The following is an 18,289-nucleotide window of genomic DNA, read 5'->3' on the forward strand; positions in this document are numbered from 1 at the left end:
CTCTCTCCGCCGATCGTGATATCGGGGATCGACTAGGAAGTCGCCGCAGGCCCACCCCCCTGCCCGTCCCGAGTGGTGCGGCCCCGCGCCGGCGGCAGAGGAGGGAGGCGGAGCCAACCATAGCTGAGCGGGGGGGAGCGCGGCCGGCAGAGGTACCGCGAGGGCTCGGCGGGCGGGAGGGGCGCGGAGCCGGCACGGGGTGGCTGCAGTCCGAGGGCGCCTTGAATCCCACCTCGAATATTAGGAACGGCCAGGGGTGTAAAATCAGCTGTGTTCTCTGGGAGAAGTGAATCTCCCTTTGCTTTTCCGCAGATCAGCCGTTCTAATTGCTTGAAGACGAGCTGCCTTTTATCAGGAGCCGTGGCTGTTAGACGTGTGCTGGTTTAATGATTCCTTCCGTTCTCTCTCCACTCTTTACCAAAAACCCAGGCTAACTGGGTAAAGATAATTTAAACCGACAAATTCGGATTATGATTTAAAGCAGGCTCCTGTGCACGTTAGTAAGCATGTTTTTGGCTTCTTATTTGCCAGAAATGCTGCTATGCACGTTTTGCTGCCGAGAATAGAGCAGGTCCCTGTTATTTGCTAGAGGTGCATTACCCTTATGCCGACATGTGTTCCCAGATCAGCTCTAAGTACTTTACCAAATGTTATGTATTTTACCAGTGCATACCCTTTGATGGCACAGAGCCCACGTGGCTGTGTGAGTTCCACCTTTGACCATTGGGTTGTTGCTGGTTAAAGAGTCCTTTGCTGGAGGCAAGTAATTACTTCTGCAAAGAGTCAAATCCCTTCTGCTCCAGTGTGTTGGATGCATGTAACTGGAACTGAGAAGGGCACAGCACTGCGGCACGCTGCTCAGCCCGCTTCTTGCACCCAGTGTGTCCTGCCTGAAGTGCTGCTCGGCAGCAGCCCTCTGCCCTCACTTGGCATCATGGAGAGTTCCCATGGTGTTACAGCCAGGGGAGCTGGGAGGGCTGCAGGCGGTGTGTTTCATGGCTTCTGGCAGCAGTCAGATAGTTCATAGCCAGATCTCAGGATATGGTGTAAGTGCTATGGCATTGTTGAAAAGCTGCTTTCTGGTAGAGCAGTGTTAGTATCTCATTTGTCTATATAATCGTTATGTTTCTATTAGATTGTAAGTGTAAACATCACAATGTAGAGATGTCAGTCTGCACAACTGAAAAATGATTGCAATCCAAAATCTTTTGTTTTTTTTTTTCCTTCAATTTATAAGCCTTTCAAGGTGCTGCTGTGGTGCATCCGTTGGAGGTACTGCCCCTACCCTACTCTGAATACCCTTACGCTGATCAGAGGGCTGGAGCACCTCTTCTGAGAGGAAAGGTTGAGGGAACTGGGCTTGTTTAGCTTGGAGAAGAGAAGGCTTCAGGGTGACCCCCTTGTGGCCTTCCAATACTTGAAGGGAGCATAGAAACAGGAGGGGGAACGGCTGTTTATGAGGGTGGATAGTGATATGACAAGGGAGAATGGTTTTAAACCGAGACAGGGGAGTTTTAGGTTAGATATTGGGAGGAAGTTTTTCACACACAGCGTGGTGACGCATTGAAACAGTTTGCCCAAGGAAATTGTGGATGCCCCATCCCAGGAGGCCTTCAGGGCCAGGCTGGATGTGTCTCTGAGCAGCCTGGTTTGGTAGTTGGCAACCCTGCACATAGCAGGTGGGTTGAAACTAGATGATCATTGTTGTCCTTTTCAACTCAAGCCATTCTATGATGCTATGATTCTATGAAGCATGGGTGGAAATAGGATGGTAAGGAGACTGTCTGAGATGCCTGGTTGTGTTAGTGGCACAACCCACTTAGTGGGTTAGTGTTAGGAAGAGATCCAGCTCCTAACCTGTAGCCTAACGGTGCTGTTACCTTGTTTTCTAGCCTGTTCTGGCTGACATAAGGGTTAATACTGTGGCATCCTTAGCACGATAATGCTAGGACATTTTAGGTCTCTGAGAAGGATGAAGTTGTGTATGCTTATTGTTGGTATCTCCAGACAGCTGGTAGTTCTGAGGCAAGTTTGCAGCAAAACTGGTGAGTGCCTTGCAGCCCATAGAGGTGACACATACTACTCCTGATGACAGACATAGAAATTACAGCCCTTCCTGCAGTGTTGACACTAGGTTTTTGTGTAAAGAGCAGCTTATTAACTTGGCAAGATCAGACTTGGCATGTTTTGTAGTTTGAAGAGTTAATCACGGGATACTTCTCCTCACCTTGGGAGAAGAGAAGGAAAGGAAGAGTGCAAAAATATAGGATAAACTAATTTATTAAAAGAAATGTGAGCTAATACAGAATAATTAAGAGTAATAAATCAAAATGAACCAAAAATGGATCCATAGGAGGGCGAACCTGTGCGAGTCTTTATAGACGGGCCCTCTACTGCATATGTACTGGAAGAAACAAGAGAGGTCTACCTCCTCACCTAGAATCAGAAAATCATGTGGAGGCTCCTGGGAAATGCAGTACATCCCAGTGTGTCTTCCTCTTGGAGAATCAAAACTTGTGTGAGGCTGCTGGAGAAACCAGCTCTGCAGTGCACAGTGCCTCTGCACCCAAACAGCCTGTCCCATGATGTCATGATATGGAATACTGATAAAACCAGGACAGAACGTTTCTCACATTGTCTGTTTTATTGTTGTGTTTGTGTCTTTCTTCCTCCCCCTGCAGCACAGGAATGTGCACAGATTGATTGGTTTCCACCATGTTCTCACAGTGCTCGCAGGAACTGTTGAAGATTACAAATCTTCATCTCTGGAGTCTGAATTTGAATCTGCTTTTAAAAAATCACAGGAGAGCTTTCAGCAAGTCACTGCCTGTGTGTCGAAGGAAAGTAGTTGTTACGGGTATTGGCTTGGTGTCTCCTCTCGGTGTGGGGACTCAGCTTGTGTGGAAGCGCCTTCTTCAAGGAGACAGTGGGATTGCATCACTAGATGGGGAAGAATACGCAGGCGTTCCATGTAGAGTGGCTGCCTGTGTGCCACGGGGAGATGCGGAGGGCCATTTCAAAGAAGAGAGCTTTGTTTCAAAGTCGGAGATCAAGTCCATGAGTTCTGCTACTGTCATGGCCATCGGGGCAGCAGAGCTGGCAATGAAGGACTCTGGCTGGTCTCCACAGTCTGAACAGGACCATTTAAGAGCTGGTGTGGCAATTGGAATGGGAATGGTTCCACTGGAAGAGATTTCTGATACAGCTGCTTTATTTAAAACAAAGGGTTATAACAAAGTCAGCCCATTCTTTGTCCCAAAAATTTTAGTCAATATGGCAGCAGGTCAGATCAGCATTAAATACCAACTGAAGGGGCCAAATCATGCCGTGTCAACTGCTTGTACCACCGGCGCGCATGCTATTGGAGACTCCTTTCGATTTATCGCCTTGGGTGATGCTGATGTCATGTTGGCTGGAGGGACTGAGGCTTGCATTAGTCCTTTGTCCTTGGCTGGATTTGCAAGAGCTCGGGCCCTAAGCACTGGTTTTAACGCAAACCCTAAAATGGCATGTCGGCCATTTGATTCACAGAGAGAAGGGTTTGTAATGGGAGAGGGTGCTGCAGTGCTGGTCTTGGAAGAGTACGGACATGCTGTCCAGAGAGGTGCCAGGATCTATGCAGAAGTTTTAGGTTATGGACTGTCAGGTGATGCTTGCCACATAACAGCACCTAATCCGGAGGGAGATGGTGCATTCAGGTAAGAGCTGTATGTTGATTACAACAACTGCCTCGTATTAATTATAAAGGCTACATATATTTCTGTTGCTTTGTTGGTTTTCTAGGGAAATGCTATTCAGTCTTGAATTAATATTCCAATAGCTGAGAAACTGCATTTTACCAGCTCTTAGTAAAACGTTCCGCAATGTTTGGGTTTTTTTTAAAGAAATTGGATGAAGGCCAGTTCTTGCTAGAATCGACCTTTTTGTTGATGAAAGTCTTCTCCATATGAAAACATTTTGCGTTTTGTGCCTTCAGCTATTCACACAAGTGAGTCCCAATGGAAACCTTTTGTTTATCACAAGATCTTGTGATACTACAGAAATATTTGAAGTTCTCCTTCACCCTTTGCTGAAGAGAAAAGAAACCTCACTGCAAAAGTAGGCCACGTCATTTGTTATGGTCTTGAAGGGAAATAACATTCCTTAAGAAATAACACATGATAAGAGGAGGATCTAGTTTATTATAATATGCTTGGAAGATTTTACTAGAATAACCATTGTTAGCATTAATTGTGATTATTGGGGTTTAGAAAAATCTGTGACTCTTTGTAGGGAAAGTATTTAGACAGTTTGGCTCTACTACAATCATGATTAAGTACTTAATTCTGGTTAAGTACTGGTGAAACTACATAGCAGAAATGCACGATTTAGTAAGGTGGTAAAGTTTCATTATTGTAAATCTCATAAGAAATAGTTAAAAAGTAGGTAGTATTTATCTAATCTTTATCATTGGACTAATTATCAGTTGAATTAGATATACATGTATTGTTTGTGAGCTTTATGTAGGCCAAATGTTACTACAGGTTTAGGAATATCCAGTAGTTGGTGTTACTCTGAGTGTATGTGAATATTTGATAACAAAATTCAATCTATCACTGTGCAAATAGATCAAGATTCTGCATGGTATTGTAAAGCTGAGTTTGTATCTTTATTAGATAAACAAATTTTTCAGGAGGCGTAATATATCAGATTTCCCTCTATGCTATGATTCATAGCTTATTATTCTACATACTTAGGTGGGAATTGAGTAATCATGAGTTTCTTACCTGAGATTTTCGGACTTGTGTTTACCCTTGAGATGATACAGCAATATTTTGTAATAGAGTTTTTGCATATTTTATGATTGCAATAGCATATAAATTGAATTCACAGTAGGAAGTAGCTGAAAGTTAATCTCACTATCTCCAAAATATTGTGCATTTCTACCCTTGAGATGAGATAATACATTTTAATACAATCTTCATACTAATATTTGGTTTTTGCAGTCGTGTGTGAATCAAATCTGAAATGTATATGCTTCTCTTACTTCTCTGTAGGAATTCTATTTGCCATGTCAGAAAATTGCAGGGGAATATATATTTTGTCCTCTTCTAATAACTGCTTCAGTTGGAGATTGAAACATGTTGGAATGAACCTAAGAGGGCAGGAGAAGCAAGGCCAGCCTCAGAAGTGTGTCTGTGAAGTGTGTTCTACACAATAATCTGTTATCTCCTTAAGTAATTATGTTCCTTGCAGCTTTACAGTAATGTATCAGTTTCCTTCAATGTCGATCAGTGATCGTTTTTGTCTGAATTCTGGCTTACTATCTAGTGTCAATGAGAATCACTGAACTACAACCTAAACTAAGCTGGATAGTTCTGGGGGTAGAAGGCTGTAATAGAGACATTTCAGTTTCTCCAGCAGCTTGTGCTGCCTTTTTTCTTGAACTTCCCTTTTACTTTCTTAGTTTTCATAAATTTCAGGACTCAGTGAGGATTGTGTGAATGGTCACCTGTCTGTGAGAAATTCTGGAAAAAAGCAACACTATGAAGTTGTATCTTCCTATAAAAAAGGAAATAACATATTTTATAATTTTAATATTTTTTATATTTTATAATCATATAATTTTATATGATATTTAAAAATAATAAAATAGCATGGTTTAAACAGCCAATTGTAGTACGGAGGTAATCAGGAGTCACAATGGAACATGTGGTATCAGAGTGGATGAGTGTGACATTCAGTAAATTTCATTTTAATATACAGGAATTTAGACTATCATCTTGCTACTCTAGGGAAAGAAAGTGGATGATATCTTCTCACCTCTAGAAAGCATGCAAAAGTAACTCACAGGGAGTACAACTTTAGAATATTTCTTGCATCTCCAAATATTTTCTTTGGATAGAGCATTCTTTATTCTGATTTCCTAGTACTGTAAATCTAAATAAATGGTAGAAACTGGGGAATCTTCTTTTCCTTTACAAAGCCAAGGGGATTTCCTGGAGCACTGTACTGAATATTTCATTAATATCAGCAATACTAGAGAAACTTCACTGAAAGGAATCTTTATTTTTGTAATAATTTCAGGTAGTCATTCCTCTCAAATGTTTTAAAATTTTGCTTTGAAGAGGAACTTTGACATACTAATGCCATCTGCAGAGATTGTTTTATCTTCTTTCTTTCACCTTGTATTTTACTCAACTGTGGAATTAAAGCAAGTAAGTTTTTAATAAGAAATCTGATTCTATAGTGGACCTCACCACTGCTGTCTTTCTCAAATGGCTAAATGTAGGTGTTAGTTTAGTTAGATGAACACCATCTCTTCTCAAAACTAGTAAAGTATGTCATGCCGATTTCTACATTTGCTAAACAGTTTCAGATATTCTGTGCCTTTGCTTTTGGTTTGAACACATGACAAAAATATAATGGAAAATTCAGCATTCTGGTGTTTTTTGTTTGTTTGTTTGTTTGTTTTCTCTTAGGTGTATGTCTGCAGCAATAAAAGATTCTGGAATCAAGCCTGAAGATGTAACATATGTCAATGCACATGCAACTTCTACTCCTTTAGGAGATGCTGCTGAGAATCAAGCAATCAAGAAACTTTTTAAAAATCACTCGCGTAATCTTGCAGTTTCCTCGACAAAAGGAGCAACAGGACATCTTTTGGGAGCTGCAGGAGCTATTGAAGCAGCTTTTACTGCGCTGTCCTGTTACCATGCAATTTTGCCACCTACTTTAAACTTAGAAAAAACAGAGCCGGAGTTTGATCTCAATTATGTTCCATTAACAGCTCAGGAATGGAAAACTGGAAAGCGGCGTATTGCACTTACAAATTCATTTGGCTTTGGTGGTACTAATGCAACTTTGTGCCTTGCAAGTGTTTGACTTCTGTATGTTGTGAAAAGTGGCACTCAATGATTTTCTGTACTGTCATCTTTGTTGTATATTATAATCTTTTCTCAGCATTGAGATTTGATACATAACTTTATTCACTCCAACATTTACATCAGTAATTCTTTTAAAAAGAGAGAATTTCTTTTACTCATTTTAATAAAAATAAAGACCTACTCTTCATGTGGTAAATAAGTTTTTATTTTTGCTCAAAAAGGAGACTTGTAGCAAGTAATCTGAGTAGCATGTTTTGTGAGAAGAGGATAAAAATGATAAATTCTGTATTTCAGTGTAATAATACATTTATGATTACTTCACTGGTCTCCATCATTTTTGAGGCCAAATGATTATACTCTTGTGAACTCTGACTTGCTTATTGACTAAAAGGCAGTTTTTTTCTTCATGTTTTTCTCCTTCTGTTTAATCTAAATTTGTTTCCTATGATGTTCTTTCCAGCATTCAGGATGGAATGCCATCTGGCAGTGCATATGGACATGAGTACTATGTAGTGAAAGGAAAAAATGACATTCATGCTTTTGGTAGGCTCTTATATCTCGACTTGTCTTAGGTTGTCCAATCTCAGATAAACTATAAATTGATACAGTGGGTTAGGTAGTGCTCTTTTTTGGCATTGTGTCTATAATACTGCTCACTGTGCACTGGAAGACTGTGTTAGGAATTGGAGTGGAAGGTACTGCCTCTCAAGAACATGGATTTCTGCTAATCAGCAGTATTCTGCTTTTGGTTTTGGCATGAGTTCTGGTGTTGGTACGATCTCCAAATCCTTTCCAGGCAAAAGATAATCTGAGTATTGGTGTAGGTTGATGGGATTTTCTTCTGTTTTGGCTGACAAAAAAACTTTACACAGCACTCACTGTATTTCCACTATAATTCAGCTCTAGTATGCCAGCATCTCATCTAAAGCCTAAGAGCTTATTCTTGTCTTCTAGCTTTATTTTAATTTTCTGTTGCAATTCCAAGTGGACTTTTTTTTATTATTGTTTAATCTGATGGTTTGATTTTGAATAAATTAATTGTGAATGCAGAAGTGCAGTCATGCCAGTTGTCCTTGAAGATGAGATGTTTCAGTCTTCCAGCTTCCTACTCAGTTTCCCGCTGGCTGAGGATATCACCTTAGTGCTTATACCAGTCTCTGAGTTGTGATGGAGGGAAAAAAAATGATACAAGGGTGTTAAAGTCATTGAAATGCAGGTTAAGTAGTGGAGTTTGCTAATTAAGTTGGATCAGAAAATTATCACTGGTGTTTCTTAGCCAGCTTATATTTTGGTATTAAAAAAAAATTAGACACTAAAGAAACGTATTTTTATACTCTTTTCTATAATTATGCAGAATTCAAGTTATCAACAATCAATTTCTAAGTTTGTTAGCCTCTGTAATGAATGAAATATATGAACAAGTAAGGCAGAACCTACTGTGTGTCAACCTGACAAAGTGTTCATTTAGAAAACAAGTAAGAAAACCTACTACTGAAATTATGAGGCACAACATGTGATAGTTAAGCGATCTCAAATAAAGAAGTTGCATTTTACTGAAAGTTTTATAAGTATACTGCAGTTAACACAACTGTAGCAATCCATCGATCAACCTTTTTACTTAATTAGAATTTTTTCCCCCTAAAATTTGGCACAGAGATTACTCAGAAACATTTATGCAAAAGGACTGCTGGCTAACAATTTAGGACCATACAGCTGTGACTTGATGACTTACTGTATGATGGTAAAAGATTTATGGCATAGCTCCCATTGCCTATTGCATTTCTAATTTGACACTGAGGAACAATAACAGTGAGTGGAAATGCTAGGTCACGACTTGAAACAGAGATTGAGCACCTGGTAGGACGGCAGGGCCAACCCAGGGAAATTCAGGTACAAGCAGTGCACCTGAGTGACTGGAAGGGGTGGATCCTAGCTCCACCCTTCCCAGACCTCATTTAAGGGTTGGCAGTGGGGGCAAGGGTGTTTCATCTTGAGTTCCCTGACTATCTGAGGATCTTCTAGGCCTTCAGAAGGTAAATAGCTTCTTTCTTTTATTTTTGTGCCTGCTGCTGTTGCATTTGAGCAGATCCTCGCTTGCTGTAGCCTGGTGTCTTGCTGCTCTGCTGTCTTGTAATGCAATGGAAAGAACAACAAATATATGTACTGTGTGGCCTGTGTATCTTCCATGCTCTATGAGGATAGAAATAACTAAAAACATTGTCATTTATTATAAAATTTTACATGAAGATAGTGTGGTAGATACTCAAATATTTTATTAAGTGTTTAAAAATAATTTTATGGAAAAGATTCTTGAGCGCTATAGTTGTTTTATCAAAATAGGAAAATAGAGCTAGCTAAAATAATAATCAAATGTACTGATAGTGACTTAGGTTTTCTCATGCAAAGAAAAAGTAAAAATGGATTTGATTTTTCCTTGTAGCACCAGTCAGCATTTCAGCCAAGTAGTGGTCTTGATGGTGCAAATATATGTGAAGTTTGACATCCTTATAGCTGTTTTACTTTATTAAAAGAATTTTCCTGAGTGTTATGCTAGCGTTCAACCCTTACATGTGGAGGCAGATTGGCTTGCTGGATTTAAAGTAAATGGCACATAAAGTAGTTATATCACACGTAAATTTCATTCTGGACAGAGATTGCTAATGGGCTATTATGAGGTTTAGCTATACTCTAAAACCATTATTTATACTAATGATCTTAATGATGTGAAACAGCATAATTTTAGCACTTGCTGTCTTCAATGGGTAGAAGGAGAATAGTGAGAAAAATACTGAAAACAATTAAGATTTTCAGAAGCTGAGCTGGTACAGGGCAAAGCAGTTCAAACCAGATTGATGTGAAATAAGCCTGAAAAAAATACGCTACCAAAGGAAAATGAAAAAGCATGCTGCCAGGAGAGCTGGGGAATTTGCTGTGAGGAAAAATGTCTACAAACCTCCCAGCTTATGGTAATTAATAGCAGCAGTACAATGAATGAGAATCTGGATTGCATGCAGTATTAAAAGGCACAATATAAAATTCAGCATTACTCTCCGCAAATCACATGCAAAAAGAAATTAATTTAAGGAAGTCTGTCTCTAAAAGCAAGCTAGCAGCAGGATTGTGAATTTGGAGGAAATCGTGCAGTGAGTTTCTTCTGGAGATGGTTTTTTTTTTTTTTTTTTTTTTTTTTTTTTTTTTTTTTTTTCAGGCTTCTGTAAGCAGGGATGGAATTCAGGAAGACTAAACACTGCTGCATTAATGTGGACCTGAAGTACAGTCTAGCTAAACATCCACTCTTGCTACATAGCTATTGATCTGTAATTAATATTGTGACAGAGAAATGCTTTGCTTTCCTTCAGCTAGCAGAGATCATGGCCACAGGAGCGCTGGATGTGATCTCTTGTGTACCAACCATGGAAAGACAGATGATAGTGCTGCTTAGAAAAATCAAATAGAAATTGGAACAACTAGAAAGATCATCTTTCACCACACTTACTCTCATTGCAGTTTAATCATTTGCTGTAGGTGACTTTTAAAATATAAAAGCTCTGTGGTGATAGCTATCTTTGACAGAATGACTAGGGATAATTTTAAGAAGCCTGGATGCAGTAGTAGTGTGCCTTCTAAGAATTTATTAAATAAATAAATAAAAAAGAATAGCTCCAAAGTTGAACCCTGCCAGTTTGAATTTTGTTTGTACAAGTTTCATTTTTATGTATTTCTTTGGAGTAGTCTCTTTTTTTTTTCCCATGTATCCTGCTGAGCTGATCAGGGACTACTTACTGCTAATTACTGCTTTATTATGATAGTTACTCCCATAAAAGGAAAATAGATCTTTCTCTGTAGCTGAACTATGAAACAGGCAAATTGAATAACATGATAAAACAGAAAGCTTTCCCTTAAAATGTACACTTAATAATAACAGGTATAATGGCCCAGAATTCAGCCTTGTAAGCTTGCTGTTGATAATAGTCAGGCCAGCAAAGCCTGGAAAAGCCAGCAGTGGCCTTGTCATGACACCAGCCAGCTCCCTCAGAGCTTGTAGGCATGTACCACCAGGGCCTATGTTCAGTTTATTTAAAATGTTCCTCCGGATCTTCCACTGAGGTGGAGTCTGCCTCACCTTGTACAAATCAGTGTGTTTTCCTGCCTATTTGCTAATGATTGTTTGCCTTTCTCTAGCCTGAAAGCTTTAAATGTAATTTGAATGTTAAGTCATGAATCAACTCACAAACTCACAGGATGATTGTTGATCATCCTTGTTCTATGACTCATCCCATCCTAACAGCCACAGATGGGATGGAATTATGTTGAAGGTTGCAGAGCACTTGGGATTTATGTTGAGTCTCTTTGTTCTTTCAGAGCATTTGAGGTGGCCAGAAGTGAAACCTGCCTTTTAGCTTTGGGACCAGTTATGGAATAAGAAATCAACTGGTACAAATGCCCCAAAAGCTTGTTCCTAGTTTTTTGTGAAGTAAATTGTATTTCCTTTTCCTTTTATCTTCAAGTTTGCTTTCATGAAATACATTTTCTGACAGGAAAAAAAGATGGTGATAAAAGATGGAAGAAGCTTTACTGGTTTTCATATGTGATTTGAAGTGGAAAAAATCCATTAGAAATGATTTTTTTTTTTAAACAACAGGTAGTATTTCAGAGGTAAATGATTTCTCAGGTGATGTGAAGAATGTGTGGTATAAATTTGCAAAGAGATTTATTTTGCATCTATTGTTTAATAAAGACACTTAGTAAGGCTTTGTATTGATTGTTGATGTCAGAAAAAATGAATATGCTTATATTTGAATCTATGTTCATATCTTTATTTGAAACAAGGTAGAGCCAAATCTGAATAGAGTTAGCAGAAGAGACATTTCACTGTATTTTTTTTTTTCTGAGCATTGTATGGAACATTTCTACCTTGGACAGATTCTAAGCAAAGTCTTCCATACTGGGCGTTTTGATCTGTCAGCAATATGTGCTTATCTTATTTTCAACTGGGAAATGTGTTGCCATACTACAGAGTGAAAAAGAATGAATTACTAAGTTTTTATTTCTCTATTTTTTTTTGCTAAAATCTTCTCTTGTCTCTTTGCCTAGTTTGTATAAATAGTACATTGCCACTAGATTTTACTACTTGTGGAAGGAAAAAAACCTTTTGACTCTATTTAAGTTTGTTAAGTTTGTTAAACTCAGTTTAAGTTATAAGGGCATGTATCATTTTAAAGCAATAAAGATACCGAACTCTGGAATGTATATTACCTTACTTCATAAAAGCACAGGTATCTAAAAGAAGTCAAGCCCATTTTCAAATACAGTTGGAGTAGGGGAGAAATAATAAGTAATATTAAGAGCATGTTAATGTTCTTATTTAGTAAATGATAGAACACGCTAATTACACTGATCGTCCTGAAGTGTCTTTGTTTAATGGCTTGTATAAACGTGGCCATATTCTAACTTCTTCAATAGAAGTGAATAAGGACTAACGTGCTCTCACTGTACTTGAAAGACCTAAATGAGTACTTTTCAGTCAGAGGCTTTCTTTGTGATTTCAGTCAACCTCACAAGCTTCATACCCTTGCATATATACTTGTAAGTATTCTTATCTTCCTTTTTTTTTTTTTTAAACACAAAAGTTAGGTTTCATTTGAAACAGAAAGACATTTGATCATTCAGAACCTCAATAAGTTTGGGCTGGTCTTGCAGTATTTCTGTTCATCATAGAATCAATTCTCCCTACCTCTTACGTTGGGAGAGTAACTAGTTGTCTGGAATAACTACTTGTGATTCGATAACAGTCTTGGCCCAAACTCACTAGTTAGTTTTCACAGTGTAAGGAATTGAAAATGGATTTATTTTATTAAACACAGTTAATAAAGTTAATTATCAGTATTAACTATAGTTAATACTATAATGAAAATGTTCTCTCCTAGATATTTCTATCAGGATCATAAGCTCTTCAGTTAGATTAGCATAGATTGGTTCATATCAGATTATAAATAATTCTGTACATATCACATTTTAAGAACAAACATCTATTTGCTTTTTTTTTTTTGAGAATACAGGATCCCATTTCAATTTTCTGAATGCTCTCTTGAATTATCTAGGGATTTCCTGAGAATATCATGAATTAGCGGTGTTTATATACAAATATTGTTTCTTTGGTTCATCTGACAACAAGCATCATAATGCAGAAAACAGCAAGGTTTGTCCAAGTGTTGCCCTTTTGCCAGCTCGTGTTTGTGTGTTTGGGGAAAAAAAAAAAAAGCCTTGGCACTCATCCCAGTGATAAGTGTTGTCTCAGGTGTGTCTGTTGGGATATCGAGCATGCACAGTGACTCATCTTAGAGGGAGAGTTGCCCAGAGAGGTTGTGGATGCTCCACCTCTGCAGGTGTTAAAGACCAGGTTGGATGGGCCCTGAGCAACCTAGTTTAGTACTAGGTCTGGAGGCTGGAGAGGCTGCCTCTAGCAGGGGGTTGGAGTTTGATAATCCTTGGGGTCCCTTCAAACCCAATCCATGCTATGATCCTCTTGTGTGTGGGGGAGGGGGAAAAAAGGCAAAAAAAAAAAAAAAAAAAAGCCCCCTGTGCTGGGGCTGGGAGGTAGTGAGGATGCTGTGTAATTGTGAATTCCTTGCTCATTCACTCAGCTGAGTGGACAAACTTGTTCTGGGCTATGGGAGAGGGAATAAAAAAAAAAAAAGGAGGGGAATAGGGCTAGGAGGAGACATATGTTATCAGGTGTAGAAATTAAAGTGGAGAATAAGACATGGAGCTTGGCAGATGTGTAGCATGGAAGGACCTCCAGAAACAGGAGGTAAATAACTGGTAATCAGAAAATTAGATCAATGCTTATTATCTAAATACTAAGTATGAAATTATTAGTAGAATTATTTTGAAGGAACCTTAAATATTGTCTAACTTCAACTATCCTGTTGAGGACAGGATTGCCATCCATTAGGTCAGGCTGTCCAGAGCCTCACTCACCCTTTGTTTGAATGCCTCCAGGGATGCAGCATCTACAGCTTCTCTGGGCACCCTACTCCAGTGCTTCACCACCTTCTGAATTAGGAATTTTTTCTAAGATCTAACCTAAATTTCCTCTCTTTTAGTTAAAAGCATTCCCCCTTGTCCTACCATTACGAGACCATGTAAAATGTTGTTCCCCTTCAGTCTCCCTTCAAGTACTGGAATACTGCAGTGAGCTCTTCTCAAAACCTTCTATTCTCTAAGCCCAGCTCCCTCAACCTTTCTTCACAATACATGTACTCCAGCCCTTTGATCATCTTCATGGCCTTCCTCTGGACCTGCTCCAACAGCTCTGTAACCTTCTTGTGCTGGGAGTCCCAGGCTCTGCTGGCCACCCCTCTTTTGATGTAGCCCAGGATACAGTTGGCCTTCTAGGCTCTGGCTCAGATCCAGCTCTTCCTCTATCAGGACCCTCGAGTCCCCCTCTGCAGGGCAGCTATCAAGGAATTTTTCTCTCAGTCTATGAACATATTTGAGATTGCACTGACCCAAGTACAGCACCTTGCGCTTGGTCTTGTTGAACCTCACTAGGATTGGGTGTGCCCACATCTTGAGCCTCTCCAGGTCCCTCTGGATGTTGCCACTTCCTTCTATTGTACCAGCTGTATCACTCATCTTGGTGTCATCTGCAGATGTGCTGAGGTTGCATTTGATCTTGTCATCTATGTCACTGATGAAGATGTTAAAAGGTGCTGTCCCAAAACAAATCTCTGGGGAACACCACTTGTGACCAGGCTCCACCTGGACACAGCACTACTGATAACAACTCTCTGACTACAACCATCCTACCAATTCTTCATTCACTGAATAGTCCAGCCTTCAAATCCTTATCTCAACTACATAGAGATAAGAAAAAGTACATGTTCATCAGAACAGGATGATGTCTGGGAGCTGCAAATTCACCAGCTGCGGGAGAATTTCAGTGCTTTTTGGTGTATTCTATTACATAATGAAGAACTAAAGTAATGTTTCTCCTTCCTAACAGTCCCAGCTTAACATTATTGTCTCCACTGTATAGAGGTAAGATTTGGGCATGAGTAAGAGACTGAAAGAATTGGCCTGAGTTGCGAATATAATTCCAAAGATATTGTTCTCTAGCTTGTGTGTAGTTTGTTAGGGCCCACCATCTGTCCTATCAGCTCTTCTGAATAGAAGAGCCTGGAAGTTGAAAGTGGTTTATAAGGATATACAATACATTTCTTAATTTTGATTAAATTGAGTCTGATGTTCATCTCATAAGTAGATGGGTTTTTTATACTTTTATTTTGAGCGCATTCCTAATTTAACTGTAAGTAGGGAATGTTACCAATTTATACTGTTTGTGTCAGAACAAGAGAGAATTGTCTGTGTTTGTTCAGGAAATACGTTCTTCTGTTTGAAAAAGGAGGAGAATGAGAACCTCTGTTATAATTACAAGTAAGTTTTTTGTCTGTGTTTTTTCTGTGCTAGTGTAGGCAAATTACTCAGTGCATGCCCTTCCTAGCAGAGTACATGGCAGTGGAATTTGTAGATATAGTATTTGTATCTTATTTCTTTCAATAATAGAGGAAATGACCTTTACTTGATGTCTTCAGATGACTTTAGAAGTCATTAAAAAGCCAGAATTGCCAGGAGAAGCAGATTCCTGAGAATATAAGCAAATTATACGGGGAGTTTACCACTGCAGCGAAGTCAAGGAGAAGCAGTTTTTTTCTATTCACAGCTGCTTTACAAGCATCTGTGATTCAAAAATACAAGGTAAAAGGAAAATGTGGGGTATCTTTGTTCTGTGTAAGGCAGCTTGGATGTGTGTGGAAGACGGTGTTCAGAATAACAATTGCTCAAGCCCTTGAAAATAAGCAGAACACGCTCCCTCAGAGGCAATTTTAATATCTGACAAACTAGGTGAAGTTGCCGCTGAATGCATTTTGGATCATCTCCAATGTCATCTTTATTGCAAGAGAGAATAATTTGGCTTCTATTCAATTAATTAGAGTGTGTTCCTCCTCAGCCCGGCAGTGAGGGTGCTGGTGGTGGTGGTTGCATTTTGAATGTGAATGTCTGTCAGATGGGAAATGGGCTGTCACAAAAGATCTCACTCCTGTGGGACATAGTGCTTGAAATAATCCTGTGTTCTAAAGACCTTAGCTATATTTACTGTTTCAGTCCATGAATTTTACAGGTCAGTGGATAGAATGTACATGTGGTCACCATGTCACTTAGGCGTTCTCATTTCTGTATGGAATTATCTATTCCTTTTCTGGTGTCGCTGTCTGATAATATAACCCTCTTCTGAAACGGGTAAAAAGGAAAGCATTGCAGTTTATGCCACACTTGACAGCTCAGAGGTTACTGGCTGATAGTCGAGTTCATTTGCCAACACACCCATTTGTACTGGTACGTTGTGAAACCCAGTCCTGTGTGGGGCTGAATCAGCCTGTACTTGGGAATACTGTGGGGGAGATTTTGGAAGAGGATTTCTGGAGAAGTGTACTGTCTTTCACAGTTAATTATGGCAGGTTTTTTGAGGAAACTTTATAAGTCCCCTGTTTAAAAATGGTGTACTTGTTTTTCTGGCAGTGCTGAGTTCAACAAACTCCAGAGACATTTATCACCACTATGTGTCCTTGAAAAGATGGGCAGTCCAGGGTGTTGTGTCTGTGACACCTGGAGACAAAGAACTATGTCAGAAAACTTCAGATTATCTAAATCCTGTTCTGTATGCCATGTGATGTCTGAAGAGCCCCTCCTACTGACAATACTGTAAAATATTCCCATTGATTTCAGTTATGGAAGGTATTAATTTTCAGTCAACTACTCAGTCCTGTGAGAGGAAATGAGAGACCTGTTTGGAAACTGCTTCTTTCCTAAATAGTAACATTCAGGACAGAAATAGCTGTTTGTCATTTGCAATGAATGATAATTGAAGACTGGTACAGAGCCATCAGAAACTACAGAAGAGCCCATTCTGAAACTCGCCAAAAATGGTGAGTGCCTGTCTAATGAAAACAGCCACGGATGCTCTATCAGGGTTAGGTTTTACCAAGAGCAGCTTTGCTTGGAAACAGCTTTCCTCCATCTCAGGAGAGAGACCCTGCACTGGTGTTGCCTCTCGAGCAGAAAATCGTGAGCGAAATGAGGGTGAACACACGGTGGCAGTAGAATCTCAGTTATCCGAGGACTTCTGTGTGCTCACAGTCAGCTCAATGGTTGCTCTTCGTCATCGCTTTCCTTCTCAAAACCACCAGTGTATGATCTCTTACTGAGGAAAAGAGCAGGAAAAGGAAAATATAATCAAAATACATTTCATCCAGCCTCTACTTTTTCCTTTGTAAAGCTTACCTGGCTTTCTCTATGAGAATAAAACCAAGTTTGGACTGACTTGCTGAAGTGCGATCTTTGGCAGAACTAGTAGTAAAACCATGATGTTACAACATCTGGCAGAAGAAGGGATCAAACAACAGCAAAGAGGAGAAATTCTATTGTTCTTGAGCAGTATACACACGAAGCATTTGCTTGAAGAAAGGAACCACAGCATTCAAGAAAATGAAGTCATTGAAATAAATTTTAGTGCCTGGATGCCTTTGCTGACAGAGGGGCCAGGAGAAATCCCTGTTGAGGACCTCTCCAGCCTACCCACCTGCACTAAGTGAATGGTAAAATTTGGAGATGCATTTTGGGGATAGCTCAGTATTTGTTGTGATTCAGCTTTCTTGTTTCAGACCTTCTTCATAAATTTTCAGGACCGCTTATTTCCCTACCATAAATTGCAAGTGAATGAAGGCAGCTGAAGTCTTCCTGCACTGAACTTTGTATTAAATGTGATTCAGCCATGATTTCTGCTTGTTTCCTTCATCCTCTGGCTCCATCTTCATGACTTGATGCTCTGCATGGAATGGTGCTCAAAGCTGGAACACTTCAAAAGTAATTCCTAAGCTATATGTGTTGGCAAATGATATTTACTGCTGTGCCATATTGCAGCCAGGCCTGGGCCTGGCCCCAGCCCTGGTTATCTCAGCCAACTTCTGGAACCAGAATCCAGGCTATATGACTCAGAGAAACCACCACTTGAAGTGCTGCTGACCTCGAGGGAGGTTCTTCTCCCAGAAAGGCCACAGATGATGACTGTGTCCTCTCACAAATTGTCTGTGTATGGAAGTGCACTAAGATTGGGTGAAGATCTGCAGGTTGAACAGTTCCCAGGCTCATAGCTGAAGATGGTGACAAGCAAACAGCCAGTGCTTCTGCAAATCCTGCATGCAAGCTTATCAGCCTAGGAAGAATTTGGATCTTTTTCTGTCTTCTGTGGTGAAACTCCACCTTCACTAAATTGCAAAACTGCTACTCCCTTCAGTGGAAATAAGGCTACTGGTTTGCTGAAGAGCTCCCATCCTTTCTCAGAAACCTACTTGTTGCTGTTA

The 18,289-nt window shown here is 39.7% G+C and overlaps 1 protein-coding gene across 2 annotated transcripts; it reads left to right on the plus strand.

Annotated features, from left to right (window-relative positions):
• Positions 1–11: 11 nt before the first annotated feature.
• On the plus strand, positions 12–12,116 carry OXSM (3-oxoacyl-ACP synthase, mitochondrial). 2 transcript variants are annotated; one of them, XM_010712875.4, is made up of 3 exons: positions 12–152; positions 2,682–3,698; positions 6,462–12,116. In XM_010712875.4, exons 2-3 carry the CDS (start codon positions 2,716–2,718, stop codon positions 6,862–6,864), a joined length of 1,386 nt encoding a protein of 461 aa, XP_010711177.1. In that variant the 5' UTR covers positions 12–152; positions 2,682–2,715; the 3' UTR covers positions 6,865–12,116. The 2 variants fall into 2 exon arrangements, with proteins under 2 accessions (XP_010711177.1, XP_085082493.1); XM_085226367.1 differs by lacking the exon at positions 12–152 and adding an exon at positions 189–1,679.
• Positions 12,117–18,289: the final 6,173 nt, after the last annotated feature.

The sequence above is a fragment of the Meleagris gallopavo genome, chromosome 6 (genome assembly GCF_905368555.1).
Source record: "Meleagris gallopavo chromosome 6, MGAL_WU_HG_1.1, whole genome shotgun sequence".
Taxonomy (NCBI): Eukaryota; Metazoa; Chordata; class Aves; order Galliformes; family Phasianidae; genus Meleagris; species Meleagris gallopavo.